General features: G+C 42.4%; 2 protein-coding genes and 1 long non-coding RNA gene across 4 annotated transcripts in view; all 3 read right to left on the reverse strand.

Annotated features, from left to right (window-relative positions):
* Nucleotides 1–180: 180 nt before the first annotated feature.
* Nucleotides 181–3,994, reverse strand: LOC148343005 (actin, alpha cardiac muscle 1). The gene is made up of 7 exons (XM_088313834.1): nt 3,929–3,994; nt 3,591–3,729; nt 2,058–2,382; nt 1,782–1,943; nt 1,504–1,695; nt 826–1,007; nt 181–513 (listed from the first exon to the last, which is right to left on the reverse strand). The coding sequence occupies exons 2-7, from the start codon at nt 3,717–3,719 to the stop codon at nt 370–372; spliced, it is 1,134 nt and encodes a 377-aa protein (XP_088169960.1). The 5' UTR covers nt 3,720–3,729; nt 3,929–3,994; the 3' UTR covers nt 181–369.
* Nucleotides 3,995–9,628: 5,634 nt separating this feature from the next.
* Nucleotides 9,629–14,429, reverse strand: LOC148343006 (uncharacterized). The gene is made up of 2 exons (XR_015845681.1): nt 14,291–14,429; nt 9,629–10,079 (listed from the first exon to the last, which is right to left on the reverse strand). It is a non-coding gene; the product is annotated as an uncharacterized LOC148343006 (long non-coding RNA).
* A 98-nt stretch (nt 14,430–14,527) lies between these two features.
* The window catches only part of aqr (aquarius intron-binding spliceosomal factor), a 55,195-nt gene continuing 50,127 nt past the window's right edge, over nt 14,528–19,595 (reverse strand). The window contains exons 34-36 of one of the 2 annotated variants that reach the window (XM_088313876.1): nt 17,342–17,516; nt 16,344–16,454; nt 14,528–15,529 (exon numbers count right to left, since the gene is read on the reverse strand). In XM_088313876.1, coding sequence (XP_088170002.1) covers nt 15,209–15,529; nt 16,344–16,454; nt 17,342–17,516 — 607 coding nt within the window. In that variant the 3' untranslated portion in view covers nt 14,528–15,208. Of the gene's footprint in view, nt 15,533–16,343; nt 16,455–17,341; nt 17,517–19,595 lie in introns of both variants that reach the window. The other variant, XM_088313867.1, reaches the window with a different exon arrangement.

Consider the following 19,595-nt stretch of genomic DNA (forward strand, 5'->3'; position numbering starts at 1 on the left):
TTTGCCCATCAATGTAGCAAAAGGGATTAGGGAGGTCACATGACCACCTGTGTTTTCCCTCAATGAAACGGCACAGTGGCTTATCTTCTCCGCTCGCCCTAATCTTTTCTAATTCAAATCTTTAATAACCTTTATTCGGCGATCACGTGAACAAAGGACACATTCTGTTTTTATCCCGTTTTAATTTAAGAGCAGCTCACCTTGCATTAGCCAGCCTCATTTGTCGCACTTGAAGCGAGCCGTGAAGACGACAAAGAGGCACGTGTTGTGCGTTCTGTGTTCTTGTTTATTTATAAAGCGATATATGTATAAATTGTAAACAAATTGTAGCAGATTTGTGGCTTTGGGAGGAACGGGGGGGGGGCTGTCTTAGAAGCACTTCCTGTGGACGATGGAGGGTCCGGCCTCATCGTACTCCTGCTTGCTGATCCACATCTGCTGGAAGGTGGACAGAGAGGCCAGGATGGAGCCGCCGATCCACACGGAGTACTTCCTCTCAGGGGGGGCGATGATCTGAATGCAAGCAAACACGGGAAACAAGGATATAAGGATTTTGTATGTCAGGGGAGTGTGTGTGTAATATTTTTATGCGTTTTTTTTTTGTTGCTGAAACTGTGGATAGAAACTCCATCAGAGCAGGGAACAAAAGCGTTCTCATCGTGAGTGATAACCAAAAACTAACTAACTAACAATATTTACAAAAAATAACAATATTGATTTGGACATATCAATGGCGGCAATCTCCGTGGAATGTGTTGAGGTTTGAGGTCATACGCATTAATTCTCGCCGGAAATGTTTTTTTTCTCAAAGTTTTGCTTTGCTACCTTGATCTTCATGGTGCTGGGGGCCAGAGCGGTGATCTCCTTCTGCATGCGGTCAGCAATACCGGGGTACATGGTGGTGCCACCCGACAGGACGTTGTTGGCATACAGGTCCTTCCTGATGTCGATGTCGCACTTCATGATGCTGTTGTAGGTGGTCTCGTGAATGCCGGCGGATTCCATGCCTGTGCGAGAGTACACAAGTTGGCAGTTTGTGTGTCGGGTGGGGGGGGGGTGTTAAGTTAAACTTAACCATGTGTATGCCCCGCGACCTAATCACGACAGAGAAACTGCCACAGCTGTCAGCTGCCGTAACATGCGCTACGGCAGACAGCACCCCCCCTCCTCCTCCTCAGCAGCTGACACCGGCAAAGGTTAACATTATGCAGCCGCTTTAAAAGAAAACGTTTGTGGGGTGGGGGTGAGGTTTGGTTAAAATGCAACTTCGAGTTGACTATCGGCTTATTTGTGTGTTGTTGACTAAGCACTTTGTGCAGGCACAATTGTGATCCCCTGCATATTTGGATGAGCATATTTTTTTCGTGGAGACCTAGCGTCCATTATTCACTGTTTTTGTGCTTGGGACAAAACCATGTTTAATATCAAAATGTCGCTTCAGTGATTGGGAATTCCTCAACGCAAGTCTATGAATGACTTCCTTGTAGTTGGCTTTCTACGCACCGATGAAAGAGGGCTGGAAGAGGGTCTCCGGGCAGCGGAAGCGCTCGTTGCCGATGGTGATGACCTGACCGTCGGGCAGCTCGTAGCTCTTTTCCAAGGACGAGGAGGAGGCGGCGGTGGCCATCTCGTTCTCAAAGTCCAGCGCCACGTAACACAGCTTCTCCTTGATGTCACGCACGATCTCACGCTCGGCTGCAGAAGCGAATTGTTCACGTCGGCCGAGCGGAACAAAAGGAATAATAAATAAATAAAAAAATCGGGATAGGGTCGATGTGCACCTGTCGTGACAAAGGAGTAGCCTCGCTCCGTCAGGATCTTCATGAGGTAATCGGTGAGGTCGCGTCCGGCCAAGTCCAGACGCATGATGGCGTGCGGGAGAGCGTAACCCTCATAGATGGGCACGTTGTGTGTCACGCCGTCACCGGAATCAAGCACGATACCTGACAATCAAATAACGGCTCCGTTAGTTCATGCAATCAATCACCGGATTGTCCCTGATTGACATCTCATGAATTAGAGATAAGAGGTGTAAAAGAATTACGGATTGAGCGTACCCGTGGTGCGACCGGAGGCGTACAGCGACAGTACGGCCTGGATGGCCACGTACATGGCCGGCACGTTGAAGGTCTCGAACATGATCTGGGTCATCTTCTCACGGTTGGCCTTTGGGTTGAGGGGCGCCTCGGTCAGCAGGGTGGGGTGCTCCTCGGGGGCCACCCGCAACTCGTTATAGAAGGTGTGGTGCCAGATCTTCTCCATGTCATCCCAGTTGGTGATGATGCCGTGCTCGATGGGGTACTTCAGGGTCAGGATGCCCCTCTTGCTCTGGGCTTCGTCGCCCACGTAGGAGTCCTTCTGGCCCATGCCCACCATGACGCCCTGAGAGTGCACGAAGGTGGCAAGGCTCAGTTATGGGATGGCGGAGACTTGCCTCGTGTAGCTCCAGAATGCTTGTTTTAGTAATTCTGTGTAGCTCTCTACAAAGGCGAAAATGTTTCCTTAGCTTTGTATTTCAGATTCACAGATGCAGTTGGAAGGCTTTGCAAGCCATCAATGTGCCACCACACCCCATTTACAGCTGCGCCATAATAGTGAAATGGACAGTTCTTGCAAAGTCAACGAAAGGTGTTGCGAGATAGGGTTGTGTATTATGTTTGGGTGATCATATGAGTGTGTGAGTTTTCTCTCAGCATTCTGTTTTTTTCCATCTGTTAAATTAGGCAAAACAGACTACACAGAAATGACAGATTCTTGCTAGAATGGAGGGAGTTCTTTTTTGGTCCTTGCGCCAGTTCTTAGCATTTTTTTTTGTCATTAATGTGTAATCCTCTTTGAATACACGGCTTTACAATGACTGAAAAAGATGTCTAAAACAACAACTCTAGTGTTGGGCTCAAACATTTTGGCAGCATCTTTTCATTCATCGGTCACAGAATTCTCGTTTTTTGATGGTTTTAACATTGCTAAAACAACAAAGCTAGTTGTGGCGCATAACTGCCAGAATTTTGAGACATATTTGATTGAAAGTGGAAACGTTGCGTATGTCACAATGCTTTCTTCTGTCCCTTGACAAAAAGTCATCAAATTATTTTTTCTGTAATCTTGTGAAATCCTGCTATTGCTGTACAAAATACTTAATTCTAGGACATAATTGAACGAATTGATGCTGCGATTGCAATTCTGTATCAAAATTGAGTTCGACTCATATTTTTTCCACAAATCATTTTATTGGTCAGGCCTCGCATGGGTATATTATTTTTATTAATTCTTGATGAATATAAATAGTTAAAAATCAATTTCTGTCTTTGATGATTCGATGATAATGGCTCTGGTTTTGGAGATGTGAAGTTAACGCACCCCTGACCTCTCCCTTTGTTCAGTTGTTAGACATTTGAACAAATTGTCAATGCGACTGTGGACATTTTGTCTTTGGTTTCCTTTCTACGGGCCTCGAGCCATGCCTCGACATCAATTCTCTAAAACCGCTTCTGCAGTTCAGCTTTTTCACAGTCCTGTATCTCTCAATTTTAAGATATTTAATTGAACCAAATTGTGGCCTCTATCACGTAAACGTCGGTAAGCTTTACCTGGTGACGAGGGCGTCCGACAATGGACGGGAAAACGGCACGAGGCGCGTCATCCCCGGCAAACCCGGCCTTCACCAGACCGGAGCCGTTGTCGCACACGAGGGCGGTCGTCTCGTCGTCGTCGCACATGATGTCACCTCTGAAACACACCGATAAGCGATTAATAGTTACGCTATGGAAGCGTTCCCATTTAATTTTCTCTGGCTTCTCCAAATACAGCAAAATGATGCAACAAGAACGATGAAAAATATTAGTCAATGGTAGTGAGTGAAAAATCAATTCCCGTCGAGTCCACCTTCTTGGCATAAATCCACACTTCCATGGGTTCTCGAACTCACCAGATCAGCACTGGGCACCTTGAGACCTTGGGAGAGTGTCAACCGGGGGGGTGTCAGAGTGTCAGGTCATCCCATTTTATAGCCTGAGAAGGGGGCCGTGCTTTCTCCATGTATGGTAGCCGGCCGCGCCATTGACAACTGCGCTCCATGAATGGCATGACAGGGACAAGCAAGTCTGTCTGTGCCATGTATGGATGGCGACGTTGGTCGCGGTGAGGACAGACGGACAAAGGCAAGGGTCTTCTTTAAATCTTGACTCCGACTCGTGAATCAGTCGCCTTCTGTCATGTCGACAGGGTGATCCGCTTTGCTCATCTTTTGGCTTCATGCGAGAAGAGAAAGGCAGAAGATGAGCTTGCTATTCCATTTTATTGGATTTTGTAAGACATGTAAACAAAAAAAAACATTGTAACAGTTTCAAAGTCATGTCAAAATATAACCAAAATGTATCATGTTTATCGCAAAAAAATAAAAATCACAACGCATTTCAGTCTTTTATATTAATACATGATGTTATTCAAACATGCTAATTTCTCTCGCTGAAATGTGATAATGGATTGTTATATTTAACTCATTTACTGCCATTGACGGCTAAAGACGTCAACGATCCTTTTTTTTTTTTTTTAACTCGGCTGGTAGCGAATGAGTTAAGTGAGATGAAATGTAACATTTTCAGCACAATGCGCATTTTTATGGAGGGTTCTGTAACTATTATATCCGAAGCACCTTTGAATTTTCTTTGATCTATAATTTACTTTAAGACAGCTGAATAAGACTTACTCTTTACATAGTCAAATGCATTATGGTAAAAAAATCTGAAGTTCTCGCCTAATATACTTAATCTCATATGTTCAACTAAGTGTATGTAAATTATCCTAAAATAATTTACATTCATGATGTAAATAAAAAATCTCGCACAAACACTTGAGTTTTTTTTAACGCCCAAATAATGTTTTTCTGGAATATATAATGTTTATTAAAGAATTGTTATGATGTAAAATAGTTGGGCTAAATATTAGTAATTGATTCATCTGTCGATTATATTTTCCAATTAAAAACATTTTTCAATTTCCATTGGTTTATTAAAAAACAGGACATTGTTTCAAATTGACAGACAATACCCAAAAAAACGTTTAATTGTCATTTTAATTATTGTCATTCCAGGTTACGTGTCAGAACATAAGCAAAAATATTCATCGTTGTTTTCCAAAGTAAAAGCCTATGTTTGGAAACATCCTATTTTGACGAGTCTGTTTTCATGCAGGACTACAGAAACCTGAGAATATTTACTCTTGAGATGCTGAAATTCCAACAATTTCAATTAAACAATGACCCAAAACGATTAATCGAATTTCAAAATAGTTGTTGATTTATTGATTTATCGTTGCAACATTTCACTTCTTTTTATGCTGGATTATTTGTAGAATTTGCAACACATGTTGCCCCTGTGTAGCGACATTATCAATCACTGCCTGACTATTTTCCAACTTCTTTATTGTGATTATTTTTGGGGTTTTGGGAAGCCCTGCCAGGATCAAGTTTGACTGTCCGGACCGTCCACACAGTAGCTCGGCTATGGAGTAGCGAGTGTGGCTCACTTGTCAAACAGCTGGCGTCTGCAGCTGTTACCTCTTTCAAGGCCTCGAGGCACAAAGAGCGCCCCGAAGACCTCCTTCCCCCACCACAAAAAGAAAAACAGTTTGATGCTTACGTTCCTTCTCGGACAGAAATAAACCAGTCATGGTCAGTGAGCGACAGCGGTGTTGGGCAAACACATTTGATTTTATACTGTTGTCGCTGACCTGTGAAAAACATTTACCAGTATGTCCATATTTTTTTTTTTTTTATGTCAATGGTGTTTCTGCATTACGCCCATCCTATTAACGCAAGCATTTTTTTTTTTTTACATCACAAAATTGGACATGCGTGTTTTTACAGGACAGCGACGATATTTTTTAATTTGTGATTTACAATAAATTTATAAACCATTTTTGGGAGATATAATTGAATACAAAAAAAGTATAAAAAGGGATTTTTATTGATGATTTTTTTTTTTTTTTTTTTGCATGGCCAGAGATCAAGGTAGCATAGAAATCCATACATACTATTAAGCATAATGAGCTTCTTGGATTGTTATTGACGAAAACGTCCTCATGGGAAATATGTGTTGTCATATCTTAATCTTAATTGCATGGCATTGTTGCGCAATCCTTATGCAGATAGCGTGTGGAAGAAAGAAGGAATGTACTGTATGTAGTTCATAGCACATTCCAGTAAAATCCAACATCCCTCTACTGTGTTTATGATCACTTTACGGGGTCTTTAGTTTTTCATGAAGATGTCACTCTCCATTTCATTCTCCTCGCTTGACACTGACAGCAGTGCTCCTGCTGCTACAGGAAAACTCTAGCTGTTGTCAGATGCACACATTCAGTGTTACGGTGAAGAAGATTGAAAATCCTTTGGGAGTTGGAATTCAATTTCATCATCAATTATTTCAGAAAATGAAGCGCCGCAGGAAAGGCACCCTTGGAGAAATGGATCCTCCTCAGACCTTGTCCCGATCAGTTGGCGTAAGAATTCTTCATAGCAACAGCAGCACATTCAGTCATCATCACCACGGCCGCTCTCCAAGCAGGATAGGAGGGGGGAAGAGTGTGGGGAAGCGGCAGCAAAACAGGACAACATGTGGCTCAACTAAAAGTCTGTGCCGCTCGACTGGGATCAGGTCATTCTGCGTCGTTTTCTTAACTACAGTTTGGCTGTTCCTGAATCAAGTCTGCATATTGGCAGTTCGAAGATGGAATAGGGGCGGGGCACAGTTATGATTGGTTGAAATGCGTTTTGAGCATGTAAATTAAAACTGAAACAGTACGCTAATCCAATCCAATCCAAAGATGTTTGGGGGGGGGCCCATGTAAATTCGGGTGAGAACAAATTCCACACACAGCTGCAATCCAGAACTGTGAGTCGGACGTACTCACCGCTATCCCACCGCGCGGCCTCCAGCGAAATCCCCTCCATCCCGACAAAAAGTAGTTTGAAGCTGCTGACAATGTCTATTCTTTGCGACGTCAGCACAGCGAACGCTAAGGGGACATGTCTTGTTGCGACATGTGCCATATTCTGCTTTGATTTGCCGCTCGGGAAAAGATGGAGGCACGCGGGGTGACATTGCCGCTCGGCGCCAAACGGGCGGCGACGTTGCGGAAAAAGGGCCACTGGCGGAGGAGCTGCGGTCGTTCCCCGCCGCCGCCACGTGGACGAGGAGGACGGGATAAAAAGGGCACACAGCGAGCCGTGAATCATATGTTGTTGTCAGCGGACCCCCAGCGATGACCTCTCTGCTTTGTTGGCCTCTTATGTAATGAAGGCAAGCTTACAGCATCCGCTCTTCCAACGCTGCAAAAACAATACAAGCCATTTTTTGCCCTTTGGAAATAATGGATTTAAAAATTTTTTTTTTTTTATGTTGACCTTTAACATTCTTAGGCATATACGAAACATTTTTGGTGAGCAGAGAAGAAAAACGAACCACATGCTGCTTCACTTTGCCTGAAGGCATCCTATGAGTGTAAAACCGTGGCTCGAATCGTTCCATTTTAAAATATATTGAGACGGCTTTTATTCGAGAGATGTATCGCAAATTCATTCAAATATAAAATGACAACAAAAAAAAGTCTCTGCATCAGACCGTCTCGAACTGAGCCGTACGAATCGGGATCCTACTGAATCGAACAGAATCGAATCGTTTTGCTCCCCACATATTGAAAACGGATCGAATCTTCTTTTTTGATGCTGCAATATGTTCAGTATATCAATGAATATATACACAATATACTCCACATTAAGATTTTAAAGTCAGTGAAATAAGAAAAATAATTAAATAAAAATATTTCTTCAACTGGTACAACTGTTTTCCATCCAAAATTCTGTATGATTGTTTCCTTGTTTGGTTTCATTATTTATACCTTGTGTGTTTGCCTTCAGGCGTATCCTGCTCCTGCTTTTTTTTTTTAATCTTCTGGCACACGTCGTCTATCCTCGGGATGTTTGGAATCCGCAAAAACGCAGACAGTATGATGTCAAAACAATATTTTAAATACTTTGCTGTGTGGGGGATGCCATCACGTGTCAAAAGCCCAACTTCACTCATTTTTCGACCATCTTTTGCTTCTCCTGCCATTTTTCGAACTATGACGAATCCTCAATTGCCTCGTACAGAAAAATGCGCGATTCACGCATATTCCCCCGTTTGCATTTACGCAAGTCCTCCTTCAGCGCCTGCCGTTGCGCATATTTTCATCTGCGCGTTTTCTCCCATTCAGACCTTTGACATGTCCACTGTGCGTGATTTATCATCGGAGGCTGTCTGTAAATCCTGGAAACGTGTTTTTCTTGAGCCATGATAATGTCACTGAAGTTCATCCTAGAAATGCATCACGTGATGTCTTAAGCAACGAGAAAAATTTATTTAGCTTTTTTTTTTTTTTAACGACTATATTGTCTCGAACAGTTCGTTAATCTCACGCCTTTTTTCCTTTATGTCAGAACTACTAAGACAAATAAAAAAAAATAAACCGAAATCTAATAAGAGAAAGGTGAATTTAAGTGAAGAAAGAAACTCTAAAGGAGAAACGAAGGAGAAAGTGAGGCACAGTACTTTTGTTTTTCTCCTTGTGGTATTTAATAAGTTAGTGAGGCGTAAATCCCCCGCGTCAATATGTTTGGAAGAGCTTTCAAATCCCGACTAACTGTTTCTGGGAATAGAAACATTTCCTTTAAACATGAATAAAGAACAGTGAAAACTTTTATTCCCTTCAACTCTTTTACAAAACATCTCAAGGTTTTCCTGAGACTTCCAACAGATGATACTAATAAAAAAAATCCATAATCTTAGGGAATGTGTGTGTGTGATAATTTCTCCAATATGGTTTGATAGGCTTAATAAATTGATTTTGAGGAAAATCAGGCGTAATGTTTCTCAACTTTGTTCTCCTTAAAAATGTCCGTGCTGCTCATTCCAAACTGAAATGCAATTTGAATAGAGCTGCTCCCAAGCAATTTCAATTTGCAATGCTTTTTTTTTCCAATTTTGCAAAATAATGTAAAAAAAAATATTGAATTATGAGAATGACAGTCACAACACCAAAAAGACAGAACTAAAACATGAACAAAAATTAAAGACTAACATGCAATAAAAAGGTTGTTTTTCGTAATATTATATCATGAGTAAATTCAATTAGTTTTAATAAACAGATGATTAGTTAGTCAATTAGTTTTGAAACAGATGAAAAATCAATATTTTAATATTTATATATATATATATATTATAATTTATTTTTATTTTATTGTTTATTATTATTTATTATTTATTATATTAATTGGTATATTATTTTTATTACTTTTAAATAGAGCAAGACTTGAATATCTAACTAAAAGAAATTTGTAAAATAATGTGACTAAGAAATTTCAATATCATTTTAATATTGTCCTACTCCCCATAAAGTTAAAAATGCCCAAAATATAATTTGATTAAAAAGTAAGATTGCCATAATCACATGAAAAAATAATAGAAAAATAGACTTAAATAAAATAAAAACAAAGAAAATATGCATGTCTATCAGAAACGATGAGCTCTTCCCAGTTCCTCCTGTGAGCAAATATGACGAAGAAACATTCAGTCAGCAAGCGCAGGCATGAGTTCAAAGCAGGTTTAATCGCATTAGAAGTTTGCATTTACAAGTCAGAGTGTTGCCATTGTTCAATTCTTATCTCCTCCGTGCAGCGTCATTGCAAATTCGACACCATGAAGCCCCTTTCAAGCCTGGCGAATGACAAACTCATGCTCGCTTCCAAGCTAACGCCCGCCGTCGTGTCGACCTTTTTTGACATCTCCGTCGCGTCGGAGACGTCGTCAGAAAAATCAACACAGCGGCTTGCAGTGCCTCATGTTGAGGGCGCAGGTGCGGCCCAGGTTGGCGCCCTCCAGCAGCAGGTCCGACAGTCGGTCCAGACCCAGGCACGTAGTGAGGGGGCTGATGAGGCCGTAGAGACCCCCCAGTGTGATGCCGATGGGCCAACCGAAAAACAGCAGCAGGACCAGCCACACCAGGCACCATAAACACGAGCTGGCGTTCGCCATCCTGCTCTGGAACAAACATGATGGCATTGTTTTTAAAGCTTCAACGGAGACTCCTCAAAATGATCAGCAAATCTTTTGCCGTGCCCAAATAGATCAATTAATAAGGAGCTCGTCAAAGCACATGACCTGGAAATCAGCTAACATGGCTGCTGAAAAACAAATCGGCTGACTTTCTGCTCAATCTCTTTACATGTTCATCAAATGAATTGCAAATCAGGTGTTTTTATTTTTTTTTATTTTAATTTTCCAGAGGGATGATGATGGGTTTCAAACTAGGTTAGGGTTTCAAAGTAGGGTTAGGGTTTGGAAGCCCTGTTTCCAAACCCTAACGCTAACCAACCCGAACCCTAACCCGAACCCAAACCAACCCAAACCCTAACCCTAAATCTACCATAACCAACCCTAACCCAAACCTAAACCTAAACCCTAACCCTAACCTTAACCCAAACCAACTCAAGCCCTAACCAACTCAAGCCCTAACCCTAACCAACCCAAACCCTAACCCTAACACTAAACCTAACCCGAACCAACCCTAACCCTAACCCTAACTTTTTTTATTTTTATTTTATTTTTTTAAGAAAGACCCGTTTAGTAAAGCATTTTTTAAAATATTTTTTTAAAGAACTTTTTTTTTTAAAGGTCCTTTTTAGATTTTTTTATTTTTCAAGAAATGACCATGTACTTTTTTAACTTTTATGAAAGAAATGACTAACCCTAACCAACCCTAACCCAAACCCTAACCCTAACACTAACCAACCCTAACCCGAACCAACCCAAACCCTAACCGACCCAAACCCTAACCCTAACCAACCCAAACCCTAACCCCAACCCTAACCCTAATCCAACCCTAGCCCTAACCCTAACCCCTAACCCCAACCCTAACCCTAACCCTAACCCTAACCCAACCCTAGCCCTAACCCTAACCAACCCAAACCCTAACCCCAAACCCTAACCCTTACCCTAACCAACCGTAACCCAAACCCTAACCCTAACCTTAACCCTATCCCTAACCTTAACCCTAACCAACCCAAACCCTAACTCTACCATAACCTACCATAACCAACCCTAACCAACCCAAACCAAACCTTAACCCTACCCAACCCTAACCCTAACCTTAACCCTAACCCTAACCCTAACCAACCCAAACCCTAATCCCAACCCTAACCCGAACCCCAAACCCTAACCCTTACCAACCCTAACCATAACCCTAACCTTAACCCTAACCCTAACCAACCCAAACCCAAACCCTAACTCTACCATAACCAACCCTAACCCTAACCAACCCAAACCCAAACCCTCACCTTAACCCTAACCAACCCAAACCCTAACCCCAACCCTAACCCTAACCCTACCCTAGCCCTAACCCTAACCAACCCAAACCCTAACCCTAGCCCTAACCCTAACCAACCCAAACCCTAACCCTAACCAACCCAAACCCTAATCCCAACCCTAACCCTAACCCCAAACCCTAACCCTTACCAACCCTAACCATAACCCTAACCTTAACCCTAACCCTAACCAACCCAAACCCAAACCCTAACTCTACCATAACCAACCCTAACCCTAACCAACCCAAACCCAAACCCTCACCTTAACCCTAACCAACCCAAACCCTAACCCCAACCCTAACCCTAACCCTACCCTAGCCCTAACCCTAACCAACCCAAACCCTAACCCTAGCCCTAACCCTAACCCTAACCCTAACCCAACCCTAGCCCTAACCCAACCCTAGCCCTAACCCTAACCCAACCCTCACCCTAACCCTAGCCCTAATCCTAACCCTAACCCTAACCAACCCTAACCCTAACCCTATCCCTGACCCTACCCTAGCCCTAACCCTAGCCCTAACCCTAACCAACCCTAACCCTAACCCTAACCCTAACCCTAACCCAACCCTAGCCCTAACCCTAACCCTAACCCAACCCTAGCCCTAACCAACTCAAACCCTAACCCTAACCCTAACCCTAACCCAACCCTCACCCTAACCCTACCCTACCCTAGCCCTAACCCTAACCCTTCCCCTAACCCTAACCAACCCTAACCCTATCCCTGACCCTACCCTAACTTTTTTTTTTAATTATTTATTAATATTATTTTTTAAAGAAATTACCATGTATAGTATGGCCCTTTTTTTCTTTTCTTTTTTTGCCACATCACATTTTATTCAAAGTATCTTTTTTTTTATACCTGGGATGGCCAAGTATTCCTAAGCACTGGTCTGGTTGCAGGATAATGAAAACTGAATTTTTAATTATTTTTAAATCAATTATAATGTCAGTCATTGATGCACAGTTAACATTCATTTCAATTTCCTAATAATTATTTTGACATATGACATTTATGTACAAAGAAAATGTACACTGGTAAAAAATTTAAAACATTTTTGGATTTAAAAAATTTATTTTCATCTCCACAATTTCACAAATATATTTCAAATTTCATAATCTTATGACCCAGTGTACTTGGAAAAAAAAAACATATCGGATATAAAGTGATCAGAGCATTAAATTGTGCTGTTCGATTTGACAGCCTTTGTGCGCATTGTGAATGAATAATTTTACTTCCAAGGGAATATGCAATTCTTTAGAATTACAAGAAAAATTGTGCTTATATTTGGATTTTTCAAAAGTATTGGTACTGTATTGGTATCGGCTGATACCGCACAGCCAGTTAGCAGAATCGGTATTTGGGCTTAAAAGTGGAACAACTCCGGTTTCAAACTAGGGTTTCGAAGTAGGGTTTGCAAAATGTTTGTGTTTAGCTCCCCTTGTAACAGTGGCCTAATAGCAAGTTGTGCTGGCGTCACTTGTCAACACTGATCACAGACTCCTATTTGAAGAATGCGAGCTCCCCCCAAACTAATTCTCCATGCAAAGTCATTCCGCAGTGTTGTTGTAATTTTGTATCCCAGATAACATGGTGAAAAATGTGGTCAAACGCAACCGCCCTCAGGCTTTAAGAAAAATAGAAACAAAGTGCTCAGTGTCGAAATGATGAACGTTTTATCCCCAGTACTGAAGTACAGTTTTGAAATTGAAATCTCAGAATTTTTGCCTAAAAAAAAAAATTATTATGACACACATTTGTTAAATGTTTGTAAAATAAATAAGAATCCAACAATATGATTCATAAAATAAGGAATATTTTTTAATATTTTCAAAGCAAAAAAGTATTTACTAAAAAAATCACGAGAAGACAAGTAAAAGAAAATGTAACAAATCATAAAAAAAAAAAAAAAAAAAACTCCAAAAATGTTTTATTTTTTACTGCTTTCAAGTGAAGCCAATCGTTTTTTTTTTTAACTGCTCCAAGAAACAAAATCTTCCTCTTTTGGCATCAATGTTTGCAATGTGTCATTTCCTGTTGTGTTAAGTTGCCGTCTGCGTTCCACATTCAACAAGCAGCTCAACGGCAAGCTTTGCAGACACCCGATAACCATCCTAATTATTTGAATCCGGGGGCGACATCTAAAACTGGCTGGATAGGGGCTCTCGAGGACCGGACTTGGACACAACCGGCCATAGACGTAACCCTTCCCTATGACCTGTGCATGACCCTAATCCATCCCCCAAATTCTCTTTTTTAATTTAATTTAGCAAACACTTGGCCACTAAACTCGCGTTTCACTATTCTGCTACATTCACATGACAAGCAAGTCATCCTGACGAGGACACCAAAGGCACTTCATAGTAATACTGATCCTTATGGTTGAGTCTGTGTGGAGGATGGCCGAGTGGTCTAAGGCGCCGCGTTCAGGACCCAGTCTCCCCAGGAGGCCTGGGTTCGAATCTCGAATTTACCCATTGTGGGACTAATAAAGGGAATATTATTATTATTATTATTAAAAACTTGTTCCAACTTATTTTCAGTTGAGATGCTCCAAAAAAAAAAAAAAAAGCAACAACACTGCATTTAACTCAAACAAGTGAACTAACCTTACCGAAACATTCGCCGATCTTAACCCTAACCTGGACACATTTTCTGCAGATTTCACATCTTTAAGCAACTTTTCCTTTCCAAATCCATCCTGTGAAACGTGATTGAGAGAACACGCAAATCCTCTGATCAGTCAAACCTCAACACTCGCCTCAGCAGACTTTCAGCAGCAGTTAGTCCCGCGACACACCTCAAGCGTCATAAGGAGGCGAGCGCCTTGCAGAAAAAGTTGTAATGAACCCAATCAATACCTGTCCCGGGACAAGATAAGACATTTTCACCTTCAGCCGGAGCAGCAGCAGATTTGTCTTGCGGTCGTCGGATTCCTTACGACTCACGTCCCACCGACTCGAAGGAAATAATCGAGCCCAACGATGAGGTGGTTAGTTAGTGAGAGGCCAGAAGGAGGATGTTACACAAGGCTCGTGTTCATGTGACTACACGACGTTAGGATTGCAGTCACGGGGTAGATCCCCCCCCCCCATGAAAAAAAAAACTTGTCTTTCAGAGGCATTCCATTGGACATTTTAGTAGTAGAAGTTTTATTTTTTGGAATGTCAAAATTTAACAGCAATAAAGTTGCAATTTTTTTTAAGCTTAAGTAACAGAAATAAAAAGTTGTCATGGATGATGTCAAAAATGTAATCGCAAACTTTGTTGCCGTTGGACAACTACGTGTTTTGTTGTAAATTACAAATTCATACGTTAATTTATGACAATTTTCCTAGATTAAAGATGAAATAAAAGTACAATTTATTTATTTTTTTTAAGTGAAAAATGTTTTTTTAACTAATGGGAGAAAAGTTAATTACTTAAAACCAATGCTGTTTTCTCCATGAAAAATGAAATGCAGAAAATGCAGTTAAAAAATAGAAAAAGCACAATAATGTAAAATGGTGTTGGAATTATATGAAAAAGTCACATTTAGACAAGTTATCTTGTAAACATTAAATATTGCGAGAAAAAATATTTTGGGGAAAAACAAAAAATTATTTTAAAATACTGAATGAAAATACAGAACATGGAAGCTACTGAAACATTGCAGTTTAAACAGAACTGCACGTAATAATAACAAATAATAACACTTATTTGTTTTTATTTATTTATTAGAAACAACTAAAAATTAAAAAAGGGGGGAAAAAACAGGCGTGACATGTTTCATGATGGTCCTCTCAAGTGTCCCAACAAAGCGTCCACCGTTATTGCTCTTGGTGGTCTCCTCCCTTTTGATGGTCCTCCTTCTCTTCGTCGCTGTCGCTGTCGCTGTCCCGTCCGGGATGCTCGGGCATCTTGGCCGCTTCCTGTTTTACCTCCTCCTGCTCGCTGGCATCTCCCTCAGACTTTTGCTGGGGGCCGTCTCCCTTTGCCTTCACAATGTCCTCTCCTCCATCTTGGCTCTCTGTCTCCATCGGGGTCTGCTCCGAGGGCCCCTCCTCCTCTTGCTGCTGCTTCTCCTTCACACCGGCAGCCGAGTCCTCAGTTGACTCGGCCTGCGGCGGAGGCTTGGCTAGTTGCTGCTGCTGCTGAAGAGGGAGAGCGACAGTTGAAATTTGGACGGCGGAAGGGTGGATACGTATTGCTAGACAATTATTTTTAAAAAATTGTTGCTTTATTTATTCTTTTTTTAGGAGAATATTTTAAGTACAATAAGATGTAATTGGACCAGGAAAAAAAGTATAAGAATGACGTTCGACTGTTTTCCAAGAATACGGGCATATTTTTACAAAAAGAAAATCTTGTTGAAAAAAAATATGGATATTTTATTATTTTTTAGTAAAAGTAACATTCATGGTTGAAAAGTCAGTTAAAAAAAACGGAATTGCTCAAGATGTCAAATATAGCAAGCATCAAAAGCGCAACCGTTTTACCCCCGTTGGCTTTTTTCTTTTCACAACACATTCTAAAAGAAAGCTTAGCCTGAAAAGAGGATGTTGATGTAAAAACTGCCTCTAAGGTTGCATGCACAAAACCTTCGGAAGAAAAATCCTGCAATGCACGATTTCACACAAGAGCTTTGTTGTGCGTTACTGGGTGTGATTTTTCTTGGAAATTTTTTGCAACAGGTGTTCTGAGAAAGAAAGCAACCTCAACAAAGGGATTGGAAACTGCCTCTAAAATGACGCACAGATTTCGGTGACACCTCAGTTCAACAAACATTTGCCTTCTTCATGATAACGCGTTTCCAAAAGGAGCAGCCTCAAACAGTGAGCTTATGTCAAGACGAGGCGCACGGCAATTGGAGAATGTCTTTTGTGCACAATGCACAAATAGTCAACACTAAAATAATTTTTTTGTATTCAAGCACCCAAACAAAACAGCGGTGGTGGTGGTTACCTGTCTGTACTTGTGCGACGTCTGCATCATGTGCATGTACATGTTGTACACCAGGTTGGCCATCTCGGGCATGTTTTGGACCACCTGATCCGGGCGACCCGAAGCATCTCTCTGAAAAAAAAAAACAAACATCAGGAATCCATCTATGGCACAGTGGGGGGAAAGAAAAGCAAAGCAGTTGGACATGGCAGTTGTTGGGGTAAGGTTTCAAGCTTGGATGATGCACGCGACTATTCACAGCGGCACGGCGTCTAATAGAGCGGGGGCTTGAATTGTTTACCACGGCAGCTCGGTGTAGTGTGCCAGCCAACATGAGACTTGTAATCTGCATCGGCGTGTGGCGCGGTGAGGGAGAGGCTGAGCTTTACTGAGCGCTTAAGCGGGAGCCGCATGTGTGTGCCCAAACGAGCTGTCCCCCCCGGGGGGGCCGAGCCAACACTCTGCAGTCACAGGAAGTGTCAGAGACCCCGGGCGTATTTTGGACACGCACACCAACGCGCCAGCGGGCCAGACATGGTGGACCAGACGACCGGTGCGATGGGCTTTTGGGAGATTGGGGGGGTTTGCCATCTGACCTTGGGGGGGGTACGGAGGGGGTTAATTATAGCCGGGGTCCGTGCTTTCCCAAGCGTGCAGAATGCTGTTAACAGAAAGGGGGGGTCGGAAGTAAGACTTGAGAGCGCAAGGGGGAGATTGAATTTGCATAGAGCGGCGAGATGGGAAGTGCACGTCGAGGACTGAATCCGTCAATCCATCCAACCCAATTCATCCATCCCATCGGTCTATCTAGCCATCCATCCATCAAATACATAGTCCAACCCACCAACTGTATTCATCCATCCAACACATTCAATCTTTCCAATCCATCCATTCAATCTGTTCATCCATCACATCAATCGATCCGTCCATCCAATCCATAATCCAATTGATCAATCAATCCATCCATCTACCTAACCCAAGCAATCTATCCAACCCATCTGTCCTTCCATCCGACATACCGGCTGCTCCTGGCTGTAGTACTCGTGTGGCCGGATGTGCAGCTGCAGTGGGCGCTCCGTCAGCTGGTTGAAGGCGGGCGTCAGCTCAAAGCAGTTCTGGAACAGCGCCACCCGGGCGAAGATGTAAAGGCCTAGCCGCGCTCGGGACATGGCCACCACCAGTCGCCTGACATCCCTGAGGAGAGCGGGTGGAGGGGGTAGCGTTAGTGGGGCATAAGAAATCCGACAGTGTCAAGTGGGTGCTGACGGTGACGCGGATGTCGCAATGCATCGAATTATTTAAATGCAGGAAGCCGCAATGGCTGTGAATGTTCGACTTCTGAGCAGAGTGGGCGGAACCACATCCTCTTGAAGTAAAAGGGGATTCGAGGCGAGAGTCAAGAATTCTTCGGGGATCACAAAGCGAATATTGGTGCGCATAAAATCCAAATTTTGTGAAATTGTCAACATTTGAAAAGATTTTCGTTGGACACTGACAATATTCAAATTAAACTTCCGTCTCACATTTGATATACTTCCAGAACGGCGTGTTAGTCAGCAGGAATAACTAAAAACTACATGACGTTTCCCCTTTACCACCAAATTTGGCGGAGGCGTGACAAGTGTCAAAAAGAAATTTTTCTGTTGGATGAGCGGCAAACGGGGGAAACAAAAGTTAATTGCGCCACTGTCGTCAACTTGAAGAATATGCCAATGTTCTGACTAAGGTAAATAAAATATTTTCAGACCAATGAAGTAAAATTGGATCATTTCGAGTTGCACAGCCGTTTGGAATCACTAGTCGAGGTTTCCAATCGGGAGCGGATTTGAGACAAACATTCGCAGTTGGGAGTTCATCAAATTAGGAGGTGAGGAATTTACCCAGAGAATGGTCAATTCAAAACCTCAAACTTCCTTCGCGTAGTCGTTTTCATCCATTGATGACTTGGTGAAAACTGCTTCAAATACATTTTCATCAGTAAAGGTCCGCTTCGAAAAATCGGTTGACTTTTCGTGCATGTCGGAATACACAAGACGTTGCTACTGATCCAAGTGAGGATTATTACGCCTTGAGGCCCTTTGAATGACATTTTAGTCATTTTTAAGCATTGAGGGGAGCTTAATGGCGCAACTTAAATGAGGCCCATTAACCAGCTCATTTTGGGCTTGCAGGACGTCTGAACATTTGCAGCGGGTGAAAAAAGCTTTGACGGTTTATTCCAGGGGCAGTCTTTGATTTGATGGAGAGACGTCTGGCACGCCGTCGTGGTTTTTTTTTCTTTCTGTAAACAAAATGCGCAATATGTCCATCTGATTAAGAGGATTAACGTCTTCCGGGTGCTTGGTGAGTTGAGGGTGCCGTCTTTGTGAAGCCAAAATGAGAGGGGACCAACAAAACTCCACAGAGACAAAGTCGAACAGCCACAACCAATGAGGACAGAGCGATGAGAGGCGATGAGCCAATGAGGACGCATGGTTGCCTGTGGACATGGCACGGACCAAGAGACGCCCACCTGGACATCGCTGTGTGACACGCCAGGGCAAAGTGGACCAGCACTGTGTATGTGTGTCCGAGTCAGAGTGTGTCTGCATCTGTGCATCCCTGTCAAATTGTGTGTGTGTGTGTGCAGGAATACCCCCCATGAAAGCAAAGGGTTGGCATGTCATATGGTCGGCCGTACTTCCTGTGGTTGTCACGGCAGCAGATTGCCAGGAGGAGTGAGGTAGGAAAAAAATGGGGGGGTGGAGGAATATTAGACAGGACTCAGCGGCCTGTCAGGCGGGGGGGTCCATCCCGAAATAAGAAAAAAAAAAAAAACACAACTTGACATGGCAAGAATGCAGAAACAGGGCTGTGTCGTTTTGGCATTATCATGCGAGCCAGCAAATCGAACTCATCAACCAAGTAACGAAATAACTAACCACCAAAGCAATCAAAACATACAGCTCAACAATAAAGAACAAAATAACCAACCAACCAACAACTAGCAACTAACAAACAAAACTAGCCAAAGAAGGAACGAGCCAACCAAACCAAATATTTATTTTCAGACTAGGGCGGTGACGATAATTCGATATCGATATGTATCGCGATAGTTGGGTGTTTGATATCAATAGAAAATTGTATCGATAAATTATGGAGCAGATACGACCTATCACGGCCCAGCTTGTCACAAACTCCCTCCTATTTAGGAAATACAACCTGAGGCTTACACATGCGCCGCTGAGCTAGCGTGCCTCAAAACAAACAACAACAACAAAAAAAACGGGTGGC

The sequence above is a fragment of the Idiotropiscis lumnitzeri genome, chromosome 1, assembly GCF_059441095.1.
Source record: "Idiotropiscis lumnitzeri isolate Australia: NSW breed Sydney's pygmy pipehorse chromosome 1, RoL_Ilum_1.0, whole genome shotgun sequence".
Classification (NCBI taxonomy): Eukaryota; Metazoa; Chordata; class Actinopteri; order Syngnathiformes; family Syngnathidae; genus Idiotropiscis; species Idiotropiscis lumnitzeri.